The sequence below is a fragment of the Silurus aristotelis genome (assembly GCF_946808225.1).
Source record: "Silurus aristotelis genome assembly, chromosome: 15".
In the NCBI taxonomy this organism is placed as follows: domain Eukaryota; kingdom Metazoa; phylum Chordata; class Actinopteri; order Siluriformes; family Siluridae; genus Silurus; species Silurus aristotelis.
Window position 1 is genome coordinate 114,861 of NC_139588.1, and position 18,575 is coordinate 133,435.

An 18,575-nucleotide genomic window follows, 5' to 3' on the forward strand; every position below is an offset into this window, starting at 1 on the left:
CCCATCCTGCTGCCACCTAAAAAGAGAAATAACTACCAACAATCTGCACTTACTTTATCTTTAATACGAATTTATAGTAAATACATTTACAAATAAATACATAAATACAATATAAAAATAATAAATTGGCAATTCACACAACAAACAAATTAAATACATTTTTCACTACAAAGTCATTTTCCTAAAATCAGACCTTTCTTGCTTTGTTTAATGCAAAGTCATCAATTACATCATCGTTGCAAATCTGACCAGCACTTGTATGGTTGATGTTTATGACAGCGAGGCTGCTGAGGTGCTCTTGTGACATGGTGAATCTCAGGTATGATTTCATTAGTTTCAGTTTTATAAAGCTTCTTTCTGCTTCAGCTACAGTCACTGGAAGTGTAAGACAAAGTCTGTGTGTGTGTGTGTGTGTGTGTGTGTGTGTGTGTGTGTGTGTGTGTGTGTGTGTGTGTGTGCGCGTGCATGGTCATGGTATGAGGTGTTGATATTTAGTGCTGTGTAGAGGAAGATGAAGGTTGTTATCCGTCTCACCAAATCAGTTTAGCACACCTGCTGCTGTGGACTTTAATTGAAGTTAATTCTTCAAGAAAAAAAGCTTGTTCACGTGAAAGAAAAGTGTCAATGATTTTCTTTGGTTTTAAAGTAGAAAAAGTTTAGTAAAAACCTACCGTAATTTCCGGACTATTAAGCGCACCCAGATATATATATATAATAAATATAAGCCGCACACACTGAATTTGACAAAGATGTTTATTTTGAACATAAATAAGCCGCACCTGTCTATAAGCCGTAAATGAACTTTACACAGGCTTTAATGAAAGACAGTGTTTGTTACACGCTTGTATCTAAACAGTAGCCTTATTTTAAATTGTTTCTTTTCCTATTTATTTCTTGTAAACAAAGCTTAGTTATCACGAGCTGTAAAGAGCTGCATTCCACTTCCTGCCAGGTGTCACAGTGCAGATCACGTCATGAGGTTGTTCGTCATTCATGGTGAGATGTTCAGATCTGCATAGATCACTTTCTAAATGTGTGAGAGATCAGTGGAAAGACTTTGGGCATTGGATAAAAGAATGTAAGGAAACAACATGCTGGGAACCGAATCTCAGACTCCACTGTAATGTAGAACACAGACACACTGTATGACATTAAATCATTTCACATTTATTAACAACATCACGACTTCCCAAGCCATGGCATAATGACACCAGACTCTTTCTCCAAATAATTATAGAGGATCCTCACATACACAAAGCTTCTGTGTCTAAACTGCAATTTGTACAACAGGTAAAATTCTTGGGGCATCTGATATCAGAACAATGTAAAACTTTGAAGGAAGAAAAAAAAAAGAGGCAGGCGGTGATTGAGCGGCAGTAATTGAATGCTCTTTGTGATGAAGAGACATTAGACGACATGACTGAAATTCAAAATCTTTATTTCTTTAAATAAAACTTTAAATTAGAATTTATTATAAATTTAAGATGGTGAAACAACATGCACACTAAAATACATGAAACATTCGAATTTCACCATCTTCCTCTATTCATGAATCATTTTCCATCTCTTCAAGTTGCTTAAACAGATCCTCGAAGCTGTCAATGTCAAAGACTGGTACAGAATCCAGGATCTCTGTGCTGTTGTGGGGGTCTTCAGAATGTACAAAGTTTTAGAGATAAATCACCATTATGATCTTTGTGACTCGGTCTGACGACAAAGGAAGCTGATTTGCATAATGCATTTGATGACGGCTGGGGGGACGCGCTGTGTGCTGTTTTTCCTCCATGATTCCAAAGTCTTCAGAGCTGCTTCAGGGTTGCTGGGTGCCAGATCATGAATGGCATAGATGACTGAGAGCTGCACTTCCCATGGCATACCTGCACACAACATTCAACACAAAATTAGGACTTGCTGAAGCACAAAACTAAAAATCTGAGAATAAAGATAAAGATAGATAAAAACATCTTTAATTGATGCTTTAGAAATACCTTTTGAGAGTTGTTGTGTTACAAACTGATTAATGCTTTTTGCCAGAATTTGAAATGACATTGGCAGGTTCTCCTTAAGTCCTAGTTGACCAAGTCGCCCTGTTTGAGAAGGACAAAGACCACAAGTGAAAAGCTGAAGAATCCAGAAATAATGTGAGATGTTGCTCTGAAACAGGATTTACAGTAAACTTACCAAGTAGCCTGAAAACTGCTGCTACACAGACGTCTCGGAACGGTGTTTGCTCTGTTCTTGCTTGCCTCAGCCAAGTGTTCAGGATCAGCCAAAGATCCTTTCTAGTAAATAAAAAAGAGGAGAAATGGATATGTTGAGGGCCTTTGTGGTGGTTATGGAGCAGCCATTGTGGTTTTACGATCAATTATGAGTTTATACAAGAATGGGAATTTGCAATGTTTCAAACAACCACTAAAACTTTGACCCTTAATAGAAAAAGTCAGAAATAAGAACTAGGTCTTAAAGGTAATGATGCTTTATAATGTACTTTACATCACTGAGAAAGCCGGGGGCAGAGCACTGGGTCAGCCATGACTACAGCACCCCTGGAGCACAGAGAGTTATGGGTCTTGCTCAAGGGCCTAAAAGTGGAACTTGGTGATCCTGGGGCTTGAACCCCCGACCTGCCAATCAGTAATCCAGAGCCTTCATCACTGAGCTACCACTTCCTAAAAAAAGACCCTCTCATGGTAAAATACTTACAGCTAAAGTTACAGATTTCTCTCTGACTGTCTGAGCACCGATCCTGGAAACTTTATTTATAAATGCAAAATAGAAATTTCCTCACAGAAACATCACTATATCAACAATTACCCAATTTTTCCCTGTGAGATCTTATTGTGTTAAAGATAAGATATAAAAATGGCGCCTAAATATCAACTTTGCGACCGAAATCCTCTCAAAGCTGATGTTATAGAAAAAAAATCTGTCATTTCTGATCATTTGGATTCAAAAGTTCAAGTATTAAAAAGCTGAAAATGAAATATGTTGAAGATGTTTTGCATTCAGTACCGTATAATATTGGTAATGGTCCAAGTCCAGCCCAGTTGTGCACACAGAAGATCCAGACTAAAGATGTAGTTCCAGGTAGCAGGGCAGAGATCATAACCATACCAGCTGTTCTTCAGGAACCTCAGACTGCTGTCTTCCAGAAAAGACTTCAGGGTGCTGGTGATCATATTGTAGATGTTTCTCGGAGGCTCCTGGCAAAAAAATGCATTATTATTTAATACCCAGTGCAATAAAACACTGTTTGAGTGACAGCATAGTTCAACATAAATGTACAAAGAATTTGTGCCACTAGATTACACTGATACTTGGTAATCAAAAGTAGATTAAGAAGGCAGTAAAATACATGAAAAGTCCAGTTAAAAAAAAGATGCTTGATGACAGTTCTGGCCTGCCAGTAATAAACATTAACACTGAGAGGAACACTAAAGATCAACAACTTACCTCATCCCAGCGCAGATAGTTGCTGAGCAAGTAAAATATCTTTCCCTTTGCTTTCAGGTTGCTCACTACGTGAATTGATCGGCATAAAGAACTTTCATGGGACAAAATACTCGGCCATGCTGTGATCATGACCATAATCACTTTGGGGGCTTCAAGAAAGTCTGCAAAGCAACAAAACTATAGAATGTAAATACAGTGTATAAAAATAAATACATTGGATAGATAAAGTCAACAAACTCGTATGAAATTGCAGGTTTTTTTTAAATATAAGATGGAAATAACAACATAAATAATATAAATATGCAAGCCAGTGATTCAGTCAGTAACCAAAACCATGTGGGAAAACACCATACTGACAGTGAAGCATAGTGAGTTTAACATAATGCTTTGGGGCTGCTGGTCAAAACGCTGAAAGAAAGCTGAGGAATTTCAATATCAACATGACAATGACCCAAAGCACACGTCAAATTAAACAAAGACATGGCTTCAGGAAAGGAGAATCAAAGTTCTGGAATGTTCCAGCCAGAGCCCAGACCTCAATTCGAGCTGTGCACAGGAGAGCACCTTACAATTTGAAGGAACTTTTTTTTGCAAAGAAGAGTGGGATAAAATTCCCAAGTGTAGATTTGTTTTTTGTTTGTTGGTAGATCACATTAAAGATTTGTTAGATCACACAATTGACGTCTCTGTATAAGCGTCTAGATCATTTTTAGTAGATAAGTAATGAAATATCAGTATAATCTCACCTTCTTTAAAGAGTCTGTAGGCGAGACCATGTGCTTTGTGAGAGTCTCCTCTCTGTTGACACACGCCTACATAAACCCTACAGAGAGACTGCAGGAGATCATGTCCCATAAACCCTCTCTCCACCTTGATCTTCTCCAAAATCTCAGACAGAAACGTCTCTGCTAATGACTAAATAAGACGGAAGAAAATCATTATTTAATATATACAACTAGACCGGGTTTAGGAAAACTACTAGATATTGTATAAACCAAAACCGAGTCAAAATTTGCCAGGACCAGTGAATTATGGATCGACTTTATAACATTCAAAACTCAAATCCACAGCTAAAGAATAAAGTGTTTAAATCACATGCACACTAAATAAAACAGAAGATAAGAACTGACCTCGTTTACACAAAACTCAGAAATGACGTGTTTCTCTTCATCTCTCAGAACAGGAAGTTCACTTGTTCCTGTGAGAAGTGCATGAATCCTGTCTGTAGGTAAAACATCAGAACAGGACTTTTGTAGTGTTTCTAATGCACTGGAGACGAGAGATTGTGTTGTGTGTGTTGTGTTTGTAGGATCAGCTGAAGCAGCATCAAGTCGAGGCTTTTGAGCTTTCCTGGGTGGTGACATGTCTGATCCAGTTCTCTTTGCTGTGGGCTTTGGGTCTGTATGAATATAAAATAAAACATGTACAATAAAATAAACAATAAAACAAAGCTGCGTGTTTGATTTCTGCATAATGAATATAACTTTCAATCTGATCATCTGATCATTTGAGGGAAATGTACAAATAGGTTTAGCACAAGTGTACAGTGGAACCCACTTATCTCGACCTCGGTTAACTCACCAACCCTATTAAGTCGACGTTTTTGAAGTGGAACCGACAAATTCTCGCTTTGTCTTAGCATTTTTTTATCGGTTATGTCGATTCTTTTTATGCCGCTAAACCCTAATATCTCGAGCACAAGGGGGGCAAATTTGCCACTGAACGTCAGTTATCTCGATCGGCGCTGTTCAGCCGCAGAAGAACTCGCAGAAGTGGCGGAAAAATCAAGCCTTACAGCTGCTACAGGAGTGTAGGATACTTTTCAGAGCTGTGTGTCAGAGTGAAATGACTCGAGAATTTAATGTTGACACTGGTTAGCTTTTTGTTAAAACGAACTACACCCCGCACATTTTTGTGATTTTGTGAGCGATCTTTGTGTTTACAATGTTGGAGAATATAATAAAGGTTTGTATCGAGAATCGACGGTGGTTTGTATTGTATACTGGTGAATCTCTGCTGTTAGTTGATGCACATATGCCTTTTGTTGTTAAATGTTATGCGATGAACGGGAGGCAAAAGCCGAAGTGAAAGCAAAACAGTTTATTGCAACACAGGGCAAAGCCAAACACAAACACTCGCCTTGAAAGTGAATATTCCGGTGGTGCGCTCTGGGAGCGCGGTCCACTAAGTGCCCAAACTGAAAAGAGGCAGTCTGGTGAGAAAGTGCGGAGTCCGAGTGGGAAGGCACGTACCTGGATACGCATGAGCGATAACAACGACCGCTGTGAACCAACATATACCAACAATAACGGACGGTGAGAGTGTGGAACTGAGGGGTGATGATGATGCTGGTGATGATGCTAAATGTGAGGGATTGAAGCTGGGAGCTTCAGAGAAAGCGGAGGTTTGACAGCCCCCGAAGGGGGCGTGGCAGGTGGTTTCCTGACAGTTAACAAATGTATTTAAATTTTTATAGCATGCCTTCATCAAACAAATGCTGTTGTGTAAAAAAAACTCCAAAAACATGTGCATGCACATTCTCATTTATTAACGCACATTGCCGCCATATTGGTTTCCGTTTATCTCGATCATCTTTTATCTCGACGCTTTTTGGCGTCCCCTAGGCCCTCGACATAACCGGGTTCCACTGTAGTATGAATCTGTAGCTCCTCTAGAAAATAGTTTATAACATGTCACATCTAAATACCTTTGTCAGCTTCCTGCTCGTTCTCAGTCTGCGTGGAGGAGCACTTTTTCTCTGTAATGACAAACAATTTATTACAGTCAAAGCAAATACCTTCTCCATCAACATCTACAGAAACTCAGAGAGATTTCAGTGTTACCTTTGTTCAACTCATTTCCCTGTTTGAAGAGTTTTTCCTGTTGAGGTTTAAAAACAAACATAACATTTAGTTTTATTTAGTCACAATTCTCACTTCAGTTCAATGACGTCTGGGTTTGTAATCAAAAGAAAGTACCTCGATTAAGCAGATGCTTTTCTCGAAGCTACTGATTGTGTACTTCAGGCCTCGGATTTCCAGATTTTGTCTGGTGTTCACTTCTGTAAAAGAATTTACAAAATGAAATACAAAGGTGCTCAGATCACACTAATCACATCATATGCTCATTAAATAGAACTGAATCATGCAGTAATAATGAACTTGTACTTTCTTACACACTGAAGGCAGAAACATCAAAACTTTACACACCTTGAAGTGCCAGAAGCTGTTTTTCAACACTGACATTTCTGTGGAAAATAAACATTCAGATAAAACATTATATATTATATGATTATATGACATGTTACATAATAAAACTGCAATTTAAAATAAATATATATATATATATATATATATATATATATATATATATATATATATATATATATATATATATATATATATATAATCCCTTATCCAGAGCGACGAATATCTCATTGATACAACTGAGCAGTTGCAGGCCCTTGATGGCAGCTTAGTGGAGATGAGATTTAAACTCATGAACTTTTGATCATAATTCCAACATCTTAACCACTGTGCTACTTCTTCCATCATGCAAGTCTCTGTGTACATTGTTACTATCAAAATGATGTTTTCAAATAAATGTTTCGAGACAATCAGAATAGAGAATTCAACTAAGCTTTGGGGTCAAATTTAAACAGCAAAAAAAAAGTACTTGTGAGTTTTGGTATTCTGCATCTTCAGAGTCTTCGTGGCCTGAAGCTTCGACTGGCTTATGCTTGCGTTCCCATTTCTGTACATCTTTTCTAGTCTTTACTTCTAGAGAAGTTTGCTGAATCTGGAGAAATAGAAAACAGCTTTAATTACAAATCCTTCAATAAAGTATTTTCATTTTCTCATAACAATATCTGAACGATCAGTGTTTCTACAGCGTATTTTCTCCTTTTTTTGCAGATTATCCAAAAAGTAACTATCAGAAAAATAAAGACGGTTTGTATACACATTTTCATGAGCAGGGGGCGAGGTGTTATGGAGGGGGTGTGGTTTGTGGGTCGAGGTGTTATGGAGGGGGCGTGGTTTGGGGCGAGGTTTTATGGATGGGGTGTGGTTTGGGGGCGTGGCCCACGCAGCTCAGCTCCTGAGCGATGTTGGGTATTTGCCGGGTTGGACTTTATGAATGCTGATGGTACGCGTTTACCCACTGGAGGATCCTTCTGCTTCTAGATCCTTCTATGCTAGCTAGAGCGTGCTTCCCGGAAGTTCTGTGTGAACACGTGACTAACACGTGACTAGCGATGAACCCGCGATCATTAATGAAAGGAGTGAAACTAAAGATCAGGTTCGTGAACATGACCTTGTAGAGTAACTTACACTTGTAGAGTAACACTAGTGTGTTTCTTCTGGAATGGATCGCGGTTGGTTGCGTGATAAAGAAATGTACTGCTCTATAGGTTGTGTTTATTCTGCGGGCTGCTGCTGGGTGTTCCGGCTTTTAAGCACGTGGCCGAGAGCGGCGCACTGTGACGTCACAAGGACGTCAACATTTGTTATTGCGTCACGTGCTCATTGCATAGTATACAGTGATGAGGGAACACGGTTGTGTGCAGTATTTAATTAGAGTAGGAAGGATAAAAGGAAGGTCCAGATGTGCTCCACCATTCACAGAGGCACTGAAGGAAGCATTGTGTAGAGGAAGGTGAAAGGTTAATATGGACAGTGGAGAAACTTGGATGTACCTGTTCCAGACTGTGTTCTAGACTACAACAGGTTCATACAAATGATTCAGTCATGTAAATTCAGCTTGATTATATTTCATATATAATAAAACTCAAATATATTTCTGCCTTTTATATTCCAAAATCTAATCACTTTGATTCAATTTCAGGTGCATGACGGAGTAGATATCAGACAGCTATTATATAGTCTCACACAAGACAAGAAAGTGGTACCAGAGCTTCTTCTACACCATCGTAAACACCTTCATCCTACATCGGGAAAATCGCCTGAGCAAAGAATCAGACGCAAATGACACAGAAGCAGTTCAGAGTAAAACTCAGTGAGGAACTTATTGTTTTAGTGCTTCCTGAATTTCCTCCATCCCCTCCTGAGGACACTCACCACTTACCAGGGTACCTGCTTCAGACAGGAGACAATGCAGGGTTTGTGGACAGAAACACTTGTATATTGCATGACTTGTTTAGTGGCGCTATGATTTCAGTCAAAGTATAACTGCTTCTCTGTTTGGCATCAGCAGCACTGACCACTACTTTCATTTTCATTACTTTCTTCTTCTACTGTTTTTCTAATGTTCAAATACCAGTCTTATGCTTATTGTGTTATTTAATTATTCCACTCAATTATTATTCTTTTGGTATTTTTAGTGCTCAAATAAATCACTTGTATGATGTCTAAGATTCTGTTTATTATTTGATCATTGATAAGCAAGAAGTTGTTTTTATAATGACGACAATAGTTTGTAAAACCCTTCGGTAAATTTGTTTATCAGGCTGCTTTTCCTCAAACAGACGGAGGGAGAAAAGGACTACACACAGTCTCAGAATAATGTTTATAGGAATCTCGTTTTTAATATTTTCTTCTACTTTCTGAAACCGAACAGGGTTGAAGAAACCAGGTTTATTTTCATATAAGTAACAGTATTTAGTTCAGTAAACTTAAGTTGATTTAAAGGAGAATTCAGTGCTGTTTAGTTCAGTAAAGTCTTCATTTAATCCAAAACTATTCCATTCATTAAGTTCAATTATCCTCAAATTAATATTTTTACATTCAATAAAAACAAATCATCCAGTTTTATTGATGTTTATTTAGTGAATAATGCATTTAATAAACCGTTGGTTTCACTCAGAATGACGTTTTATTTTTTATAAGTAAAAATGTTTTTTCTAAAACTCATCTGAAGCATAAAGTTTTACAATAAATACAATAAACAGCATTTTGCCTAAAATACTCACATACAGGTTTTATAATAAACCCAAATTAAACTTGAAAAAAATGTTTTCCAACTTCTGCCTCCTTTCAGTTGAGGGGAAAAAGAAGCTAAAAATGCACCAGTCGTTTAAAACAAAACCAATATAGAAACATTTCTTCCAGCTCATAAATCCTATAAAACATGCAGCATTAAACATGAACTTCCAGCAGATGAACATCTCATAATACTGTCTGGAAGTGAGAAATGTACAGGTTGTTTTTACTCCATACACATGAACTTACTTTGATCAGAAACACAATCATACTCCAAATCAATTAATCAATAAAGTCAATAAAAGAATCCCAAACTGCTGTGTGTCTTGTCCTCGCTATTAATGACGTCATTAGAGCTCCACTACTTCTAATTTCCTGCTGTGACAGTGAGCTCTAATACACATCACACTGCCACCTACTGGTTATTTATGATTCTGCAACATTCATCGAGTCTGATGATGGAGAAGATAACAGAAGCGAAAGAAGAGAAAGCCATTACGCTACAGACGGTTTCAAAAGCTGGAGGCTACTTTGGCTTCTGAGTGAAAGCAGCAGGAACAGAATATAACTGAGAGAAGCCAGAGCTGGGTGAGAGAACAAAAACAACTGGAGGTACGTGTTGCTCAGCTTGAGTTTATTTTGGATCAGACCACCATGGAGCTCCAGTCTTCCCTGAAAATTCATGGGGAATTGGAGCAAACTGTAGAATGTGAGAGAAAGAGCTGGACAAGAGAACAAAAGAAAGTGGAGGAACATGTTGCTCAGCTTGAGGTCACTTTGGAACAGACCACCACGGAGCTCCAGTCTTCCCTGAAAATCCATGAGGAACTGGAGCAGACTGTAGAATGTGAGAGAGAGAGCTGGGCAAGAGAACAAAAACAACTGGAGGAACATGTTAATCAGCTTGAGGTCACTTTGAAACAGACGACTAAGAAGCTCCAGTCTTCCCTGAAAATCCATGAGGAACTGGAGAAAACTGTAGAATGTGAGAGAGAGAGCTGGATGGGAGAGCAAAAGGAAGTGGAGGAACATGTTGCTCAGCTTGAGGCCATTTTGGAACAGACCACTATGGAGCTCCAGGATACTCAGAATCACTGTGAGAAAGTAAAAAATATTGCAGAGCAGGAGAGAGATCATTTGATCAGAGACAGAGTGCGACTGGAGGAACATGTTGCTCAGTTTGAGCCCACGTTGGATTTTAAAGTAAAACAAGAGGACGAAAAAGAGAAAACTAAACTTGACATAGGGGAGAGGAACAACTTACAGCTTCAGACCAACAGGGGGCTCCAGGATACCCAGAATCTCTGTGAGGAAGAAAAGAAGACTTCAGAGAATAAAACAGATCATTATATGAGAGTCCGAGAGCGATGGGAGGAAATTGTTGCTCAGCTGAGACAAGAAAACCTTCAAAAGAAAAGGAGAAATAGAAAAAAAAAAGAAGAGAAGAGAAACAGAGAGTCTGAACATGCCTTTTTCCTCTTTCTGTTTCTCTTATGGCTATTTATGATAGTTTTACACTTATAGTCAATAGTATAAAGCTGAGTGTAAAGATATTGTATCTTGTAGATCATCTCGTCTTTTGATCATTTTTTATTTCTGTCTTGTCAAATCTTTTTTTTATCTTTTTTCAAATCTTGATTTTAATCTTTTACTACAACGAGACACAATAAACACTATTAACAACCATGATTTTTGTCTTCTTTACAAACGCCGTATGACCTCCTCATGGATTCTTCCACCTTGTTGATATCCCTCTTGTGGGGCAGGGGGCTGTGGCTCGGGGTCATAATGCTGAGGGGGAGGGGGGTCAGGAGGGAGAGGGAAACTGGTCCTCAGTGCCACATTGTGCAAAACACCACACACCCTGATAATCTTACACACTTTTTCTGGGTGGTATAAAAGTCTTCCACCTGAGACATATAGAGCTCCACATCTGCATTTCAGGAGGTGAGGAGCGTCTGAGGGGTGAAGCCTCTGTCACCTGTCATATTATAGACTACATCAGGACAATGTTTACAATTTCTACATGTTGTTAAAGTCACCAAGAAGCCAGTCATTACGTCCTGCAGCTGCCTGTAGTCTGTTCCCTACACTGCTATGTGTCAGGATAAAGGAATCATGTGCTGAAGCAGGTCAGTGTGCCACAGTGAAGGGAAACCTGATGTATCGACTACCCACCTTAATAATAACATCCAAAATGACAGGCATTATGGCACTCAGGGGCAGATACCAGCCCTATAGCATGAGATTTAATAGAATTATATTATATCTAAAGAAGATCTTTGTGGAAAAAGTTGATTATATATAATATTTATATAAAGTATTTCCCTGTCTGCCATTTCCCACTAGAAACAACCTGTTGTCATTAACCCCAGAGTGGCATGGTTCTGGTGTGTTGCCCTCTGTAGTACTGGACCCGATTCAGCACATAGATCCAGGAGCACAGCTGTAGGAATCTAAAATCAGTTTATTAGACAGTCATCATCATGGACCAAGAAGTCATCATGGTCCCTGGAGACTCTTTTTCTCCTTAATCTTCCATTGGTGTAATCCTCCAGCATGATATTTGGTCCTGTGCCATGAACATAAAAGCAATAATAGCTGCAGAAAAGCTGATGCTACCCTCTGTACCAGGTATTTAAATCTCATTTAAAAATGCTTTCAGTGATTCTATATTCTGTTTCTATGAAGTGTTTCAACAGTTTGAATGTTAATTGGCTGTATGGTGCATTTTATGTGAATTTATGAACCACATCTGGTTTGAAAAGACACGTGTCCAAATACTTTTGATCACACAGTGTGTATTAGCTGAAAAGCAGCAGCTTCAGATCAGTCGCCACTGGAATTCAACTCTGAAATATTACTTTTGATATGAAATTATATGAAATTATTGATATTTATTATATGAAATATTTCATATTATATATTTGATATTTGTTTGGACTTTTCTTTCCTCAGCATCGCTTGGATTTTCCTCCTGTAGCTTTGAGAGACGCCGTGTTCCAGGTGGAGGATAAAGACCCTGGAGATGAAGTGATCTGTACGACCCCTGGAACAGTGAGTTTCTGAGCTTTATGGATTTTATTCTCTTTAAAACACAAAGTTTATAATTAATTATAATTATTATTATTATTAAGAAACAAATCACCCCAAACAGGCAGAAAGGTGATCAGAACAATCGGTACCGGAGTGAAGATGGGAAAAGCGATGTTCCTCATTTTGTGTTTACTCCTGATCATTAGCATAATGATCACAGACTTGCAGGAAAAAGTGGATAAATTTGACTAAAATAAATAAAGAATGATAATAGAGTGATAATTCTATTCTGATTCGGCTAATAGTGTAGGAGACATCATCATTAGCCTCATGCTAGCCGGGTTTGCTAGTGCTGTTTTTGTGTTTGTTAGTTTATTAGAAACGTCTACTGTTTGACTAAAAGTCGAATAAAACTATATTTAAGTTAATAAGATAACATAAGTTGCATTAGTACATAAGGTTACTTATAGTTTACTACAAATCTGATATTTAGACTGTGAAAGAAAACTATTAAAAGCTAAGAATAGCTAGCTGGCTAGTTAGCCTAGCTAATGTTGCTTAATAATTGTATTTCTCTTTTCATATCCTTTCTGTAATTTTATCTACATTTATACAGTGAATGGACACTCTAGGAAATAAAGATGTAAAAACAGGTATAAATGTTGTAGTGAAATGTGTCCTAGTGTATGACTGAGTTGTTCCTATGTGTGCTTCAGTAACTGCTGTTAAACTGAGAGGAAAGAAAAATGGGTTCAGTTCAGCAGAAATGAACTGATAAACAGTGTTAGGAAAAGACAAAGTGTTCAAATATTTACTCAAATATAAATTGTGATAACTTGTTAAAAATGTTTTTAATGGTTTAATAGGGGATTTATTCAGGTTTAAACACACAAGCTGGTGGTGAAGGTAATATTGATTATAGATTCCTTTTACGAGACGCGTCTCACTGTGTGTTTGTCTCTTCAGACACAGGAAGACGGAGACAGGACACGGCATCAGTCTCCTCCAAGCAGCTCGTCCCCTGTGAGGACTTGGTCTCCTCCAAGCAGCTCGTCCCCTGTGAGGACTCGTTCTCCTCCAAGCAGCTCGTCCCCTGTGAGGACTCGGTCTCCTCCAAGCAGCTCGTCCCCTGTGAGGACTCGGTCTCCTCCAAGCAGCTCGTCCCCTGTGAGGACTCTGTCTCCTCCAAAAAAAAAAAGTCTCATCTCACTCGTTCCTGTTCAGTGTCTCACCTCAGGCCTCGGGATATCAAAGATTCCTGTAGATGATGTGTTGTGTATACAGTAGAACATCAGCTGTAGGAGAACCAGGGAATAAATGACAAAATAAGGATTCAAAAATCAAGATTTAGCAGAAAGGAGGAAGTTGTTTTTGCTGATAACTGATCCAATGTCACACTAGGGCACTTTGTATTTGTGAAAGTGGTGTTACGAATCTCACATGTAATCATTTAAATTGTTTTTATGCCTCATTAGTCTTAAAACTAACATTTATAGAACTGACTAATAGAAAGTGTGTTTTTTTCATGAATCACCTCAAATCAGTGTTACATTCATTGTGTGTGTATAATGATGGCATGTCAGCTATAAGTGCGATAGAGGAAAAGTCAAATCCAAATGAAGTTTGTCATTTTTTTGTTTGTCATTATTTGTTGTCCTCCCCATGTGCTGCTGTACACAGGTGAACAGAGACGTCCATTCCACACCAAGCTTTTTACAATAATCACCAAATCTTGATTTTAATACTGCTGAGATGATTTTATAGGAGTTTAGTTTCTTATTTTAATACCAATATAAAAATCCCATACATATTATGGTGTAGTGCTTGTAAAAAGACTGGCGGCAGATCAAAATCAATCACATCTTTCGAACCAACCCCAGCCACTCTCAGTGCCGGTCCCAAGCCCGGATAAATGGGGAGGGTTGCGTTAGGAAGGGCATCCAGCGTAAAACATGTGCCAAATCAAACGTGCGGAGGATCCGCTGTGGCGACCCCTAACGGGAGAAGCCGAAAAAAAGAAAGAAAGAAATTTTATTCTTATGATAATTGTTTGCTTACAAACGTCTTAATAAGTAGATAATTATAATTGAAGGATTATAAGAGACTATAAATTCTACCATGTGTTTAAGTAAAAAATCTGTTTGTGTTCAGAGTTCAGAGAAGGTAAGTATAATGAATAATCTAAGGAAAATGAAATAAAGTCTTTGTTTAAAGTGCAGTGTTGTCAGGAAACAGAAGGACGCGAGGCCAGGTAGCATGAATGAATGATTTATTTTTTAATAGCTCATAACATCTAACATGCGCTAATCACGTGTTCTCTATTTTCAATTCACTTCTACTCCCCCTAATGGTTAATTTAAGTATAACACAACAAAGGGTCACCACATGCAGTACAAACTAACTACACCCCAAATTAAACCCCACAATTATATCAGAATCACATTCCAAGCTGCACACATGTGATTTCTATTAAATAATATAATTCTAAATATTTTAATACTCTACTGTGTCCAAACAGGTGAGTGCTATGAGGCACAAATGAAGGGTTTACAATCACACACCACTTCCTTGTCTTAACGCCACCTGTTTCCCGCTTCCGCGTTTGAATTGTTAAAGCCCTGCCTCTTTTGTGACGTTGGCATCCCTGATTGGTCATATTTCTCGGTAAACGCACCAATGAAACACGCTTTTATTGTCATGACAACTTTGTTGTGCTGCAGTTCAACACAAACATTTACTGACCACAGCAATGAAGCGCAAACAAACAGCTGAAATGTTTTTAATTGTTTTTAGTGATAAGCGTCAAGGTTTTGAACAATCCGCTCTCCAAGACGCCAAAAAAGATTTTTCAGCCAGAAAAAAGCGACTTTCAGAAGAAAGAAGGAGAAATAATGACAGATAATAAGACGGGTAACAGCTACAGCTGCTTCTCCTGCTGTCAACTTTATTCAACTTTATTGTCATTGTACAGAGAACAAGTACAGAGACAATGAAATATAGTTATCATTTAGTTCCTAAAACCACATTAAATATAAATCTGTCATGCAGGAAATATAAAATGATTTTGTACAGGAAGAGCTGTATAATGTTATTGCCAAAGCTAAATCGACAACTTGTCAGTTAGATTTAATTCCTACTAAATTACTGAAGGAAGTGTTATATAGAACTGGTGAACCTCTTCTGAATATTATTAACTCTTCACTATCATTAGGACATGTCCCTAAATCCCTCAACTTAGCAGTTATTAAGCCCCTCATTAAAAAACCTAATCTGGATGCCAACACGCTATCGAATTACAGACCAATTTCAAATCTTCCATTTATGTCTAAGATTTTGGAAAAGATTGTCACTGCCCAGTTATGTTCCTACCTGCAAGAGAACAATATCTTTGAAGAATTTCAGTCAGGTTTTAGGCCCCATCATAGCACAGAAACTGCTCTAGTTAAAATCACTAATGACCTGTTTTTAGCTTCAGACCAAGGCTTCATCTCGTTGTTGGTCGTTGTCGCTTACAAAATTACATCGGCATTCAGGGACAGGCATTAAGCTGGTTTAAATCCTACCTGTCCGATCGTTACCATTTCGTAGATTTAAATGGAGAGCTATCCATGCTAATGCAAGTAAATTATGGCATGCCACAAGGTTCAGTTCTAGGACCCCTGCTCTTCACAATATACATGCTTCCGTTAGGAAATATTATTAGAAGGCATGAAATTAGCTTCCATTGTTATGCTGATGATACTCAACTATATATCTCATCTAAACCAGGCGATACAGCTCAATAAACTCGGATAACTGAGTGTGTTAAGGAAATAAGAGATTGGATGACCCATAACTTTCTACTTTTAAATTCTGATAAGACTGAGATTTTGCTCATCGGCCCAAAAACTAGTATACAGAAGCTCCAGCATCTCAACCTGCATTTAGACGGATGTTCTGTAACCACTAGTTCAACGGTAAAAGACCTGGGAGTTATTTTAGACAGCAACTTGTCTTTCAAATATCATATCAACCAAGTTGCAAAAACAGCCTTCTTTCACCTTAGAAATATTTCTAAGTTAAGAAACATGTTGTCTATATCTGATGCAGAGAAGCTCGTCCATGCGTTTATGACCTCCAGAATAGACTACTGTAATGCATTACTAGGTGGATGTCCTGCATCATTAATAAACAAGCTTCAGTTAGTCCAGAATGCAGCAGCCAGAGTTCTCACAAGGTCAAGAAAATATGATCACATAACTCCAATCCTATCGTCCCTACATTGGCTTCCTGTTAAGTTTCGAATAGACTACAAACTATTACTTCTCACTTATAAAGCACTAAATGGTTTGGCTCCTATGTATCTATCCAGTCTTTTAACATGCTACAATCCGCCATGCTCCCTGAGATCTCAAAACTCTGGGCTTCTAGTAGTTCCTAGAATAGCAAAGTCCACTAAAGGTGGTAGAGCATTTTCACATTTAGCTCCTAAACTCTGGAATAGTCTTCCTGACAGTGTTCGGGGCTCAGACACACTCTTCCAGTTTAAGTGCAGATTAAAAACATATCTTTTTAGCAAAGCCTACACATAACACACATCACATATCATAACTTTGTGCTCCAGAACATCTGATCACATGCACATTATCAACTTGTGCTGTTAATATCATGAACAGCAGCTACGCTAATTCCTCTCCACTGCTTCTCTTTCTCTCCCCATCCCGAGAAACCCTGAGGTTTGGCCAGCTCCAGTCACCTCCCACCTCGTGATGATTACGGACCTTTGAAGAAGTAGATGCCGAACTCGCAAACATCCCGAACCATCTAGAGACGTACCAGTGCCATTTGGATCCCGCTACATGTGTGGAGTTTGACATTGGACCTCCTGGAGTGTTTAAAGGCTCTGGCATGGAGAAGCTGATGCTGGATCTGTGATGATCACAAATGCTGAGCTTATAAAACTAGGAGCTACTAACCATATAGACTGTATAAGACTGCAGAAAGAACATCACTTATAATCTTATACTCCAGTAATCATGTTAGTTCTCACTCTCCAGTGTTCTGTATTGTTGAAAGATTTATGATCAAACTCTTGATGTCACCCAAATGAGGATGGGTTCCCCTTTTGAGTCCGGTTCCTCCCAGGGTTTCTTCCTCATAACATCTAAGGGAGTTTTTCCTTGCCACAGTCGCCACGGCTACTCATCAGGGACAAATTCACACCATTCACCTTAACTGTTGATTTGTGTAAAGCTGCTTTGTGACAATGTCTGTTGTAAAAAGCGCTATACAAATAAACTTGACTTGACTTGACTTGACTTCACACACTGAGTGAACTGGATGTTCGCCATAGTAGAGAAATTATGTACCCTTAATGTGTTTACTGTAGTGTGTGCTCGTAGTTTTGGTGAATGTCCTCCACTCACTGCTTTCAAACCCTCAAACAGGGAAAAGAGCGCTCTTCCGAAAGCAAAAAAGTCCTTGGTCTTCCCCGGGGTCTCCTCCCAGTGGGACACGCCCAGAACACCTTCCCAGGAAGGCGTCCAGGAGGCATCTGGAACAGATGCCCGAGCCACCTATGAGCTCCTCTCGAGTGACCGAGCTTCTCACCCTATCTCTAAGGGATCGCCCAACCACCCTGCGGAGAAAGCTCATTTCGGCCGCCTGTATCCGGGATCTTGTCCTTTCGGTCATGACCCAGAGCTCATGACCATAGGTGAGAGTAGGAACGTAGATTGACCGGTAAATCAAGAGTTTCGCCTTGCGGCTCAGCTCTTTCTTCACCACGACAGACCGGTACATCGACCGCATTACTGCAGAATCCGTCTGTCAAACTCCCGTTCCATCCTTCCCTCACTCGTGAACAAAACCCCAAGATACTTAAACTCCTCCACTTGAGGCAAGAACTCTCCACCAACTTGAAGTGGGCAAACCACCCTTTTCCGACTAAGGACCATGGCCTTGGATTTGGAGGTGCTGATTCTCATCCCAGCCGCTTCACACTCGGCTGCAAACCGTCCCAGTGATTGCCGAAGGTCTTGGTTTGATGAAGCCAACACGACAACATCATCTGCAAAGAGCAGAGATAAAAATCGCGTTGTCACCAAACCGGACACCCTCCGGCCCCTGGCTGCGCCTAGAAATTCTGTCCATAAAAATTATGAACAG

The 18,575-nt window shown here is 39.0% G+C and overlaps 2 protein-coding genes across 3 annotated transcripts; both read right to left on the minus strand.

Annotated features, from left to right (window-relative positions):
• Positions 1–1,536: 1,536 nt before the first annotated feature.
• On the minus strand, positions 1,537–3,610 carry LOC310738419 (little elongation complex subunit 1-like). 2 transcript variants are annotated; one of them, XM_083563404.1, is made up of 5 exons: positions 3,454–3,610; positions 3,013–3,203; positions 2,182–2,282; positions 1,989–2,087; positions 1,537–1,877 (listed from the first exon to the last, which is right to left on the minus strand). In XM_083563404.1, the coding sequence occupies exons 1-5, from the start codon at positions 3,586–3,588 to the stop codon at positions 1,687–1,689; spliced, it is 717 nt and encodes a 238-aa protein (XP_083419530.1). In that variant the 5' UTR covers positions 3,589–3,610; the 3' UTR covers positions 1,537–1,686. The 2 variants fall into 2 exon arrangements, 1 of the variants encoding a protein (XP_083419530.1); XR_014537087.1 differs by lacking the exons at positions 3,013–3,203; positions 3,454–3,610 and adding an exon at positions 2,545–2,667.
• Positions 3,611–3,916: 306 nt separating this feature from the next.
• LOC310738440 (uncharacterized protein) lies at positions 3,917–7,214 on the minus strand (the record flags this gene model as incomplete). The annotated part of the gene is made up of 8 exons (XM_083563423.1): positions 3,917–3,999; positions 4,200–4,368; positions 4,584–4,852; positions 6,161–6,211; positions 6,297–6,333; positions 6,432–6,514; positions 6,663–6,700; positions 7,129–7,214. 8 exons carry the CDS (start codon positions 7,212–7,214, stop codon positions 3,917–3,919), a joined length of 816 nt encoding a protein of 271 aa, XP_083419549.1.
• Positions 7,215–18,575: the final 11,361 nt, after the last annotated feature.

Coding starts and splice junctions, on each gene's coding strand:
- LOC310738419 (XM_083563404.1), bottom strand. CDS start 3,588: ATGGTCATGATCACAGCATGGCCGAGTATTTTGTCCCATGAAAGTTCT. Junction 2,088..2,181: donor AGCAGTTTTCAGGCTACTTG/GTAAGTTTACTG, acceptor CTTCTCAAACAG/GGCGACTTGGTCAACTAGGA. Junction 1,878..1,988: donor AACACAACAACTCTCAAAAG/GTATTTCTAAAG, acceptor TGTTGTGTGCAG/GTATGCCATGGGAAGTGCAG.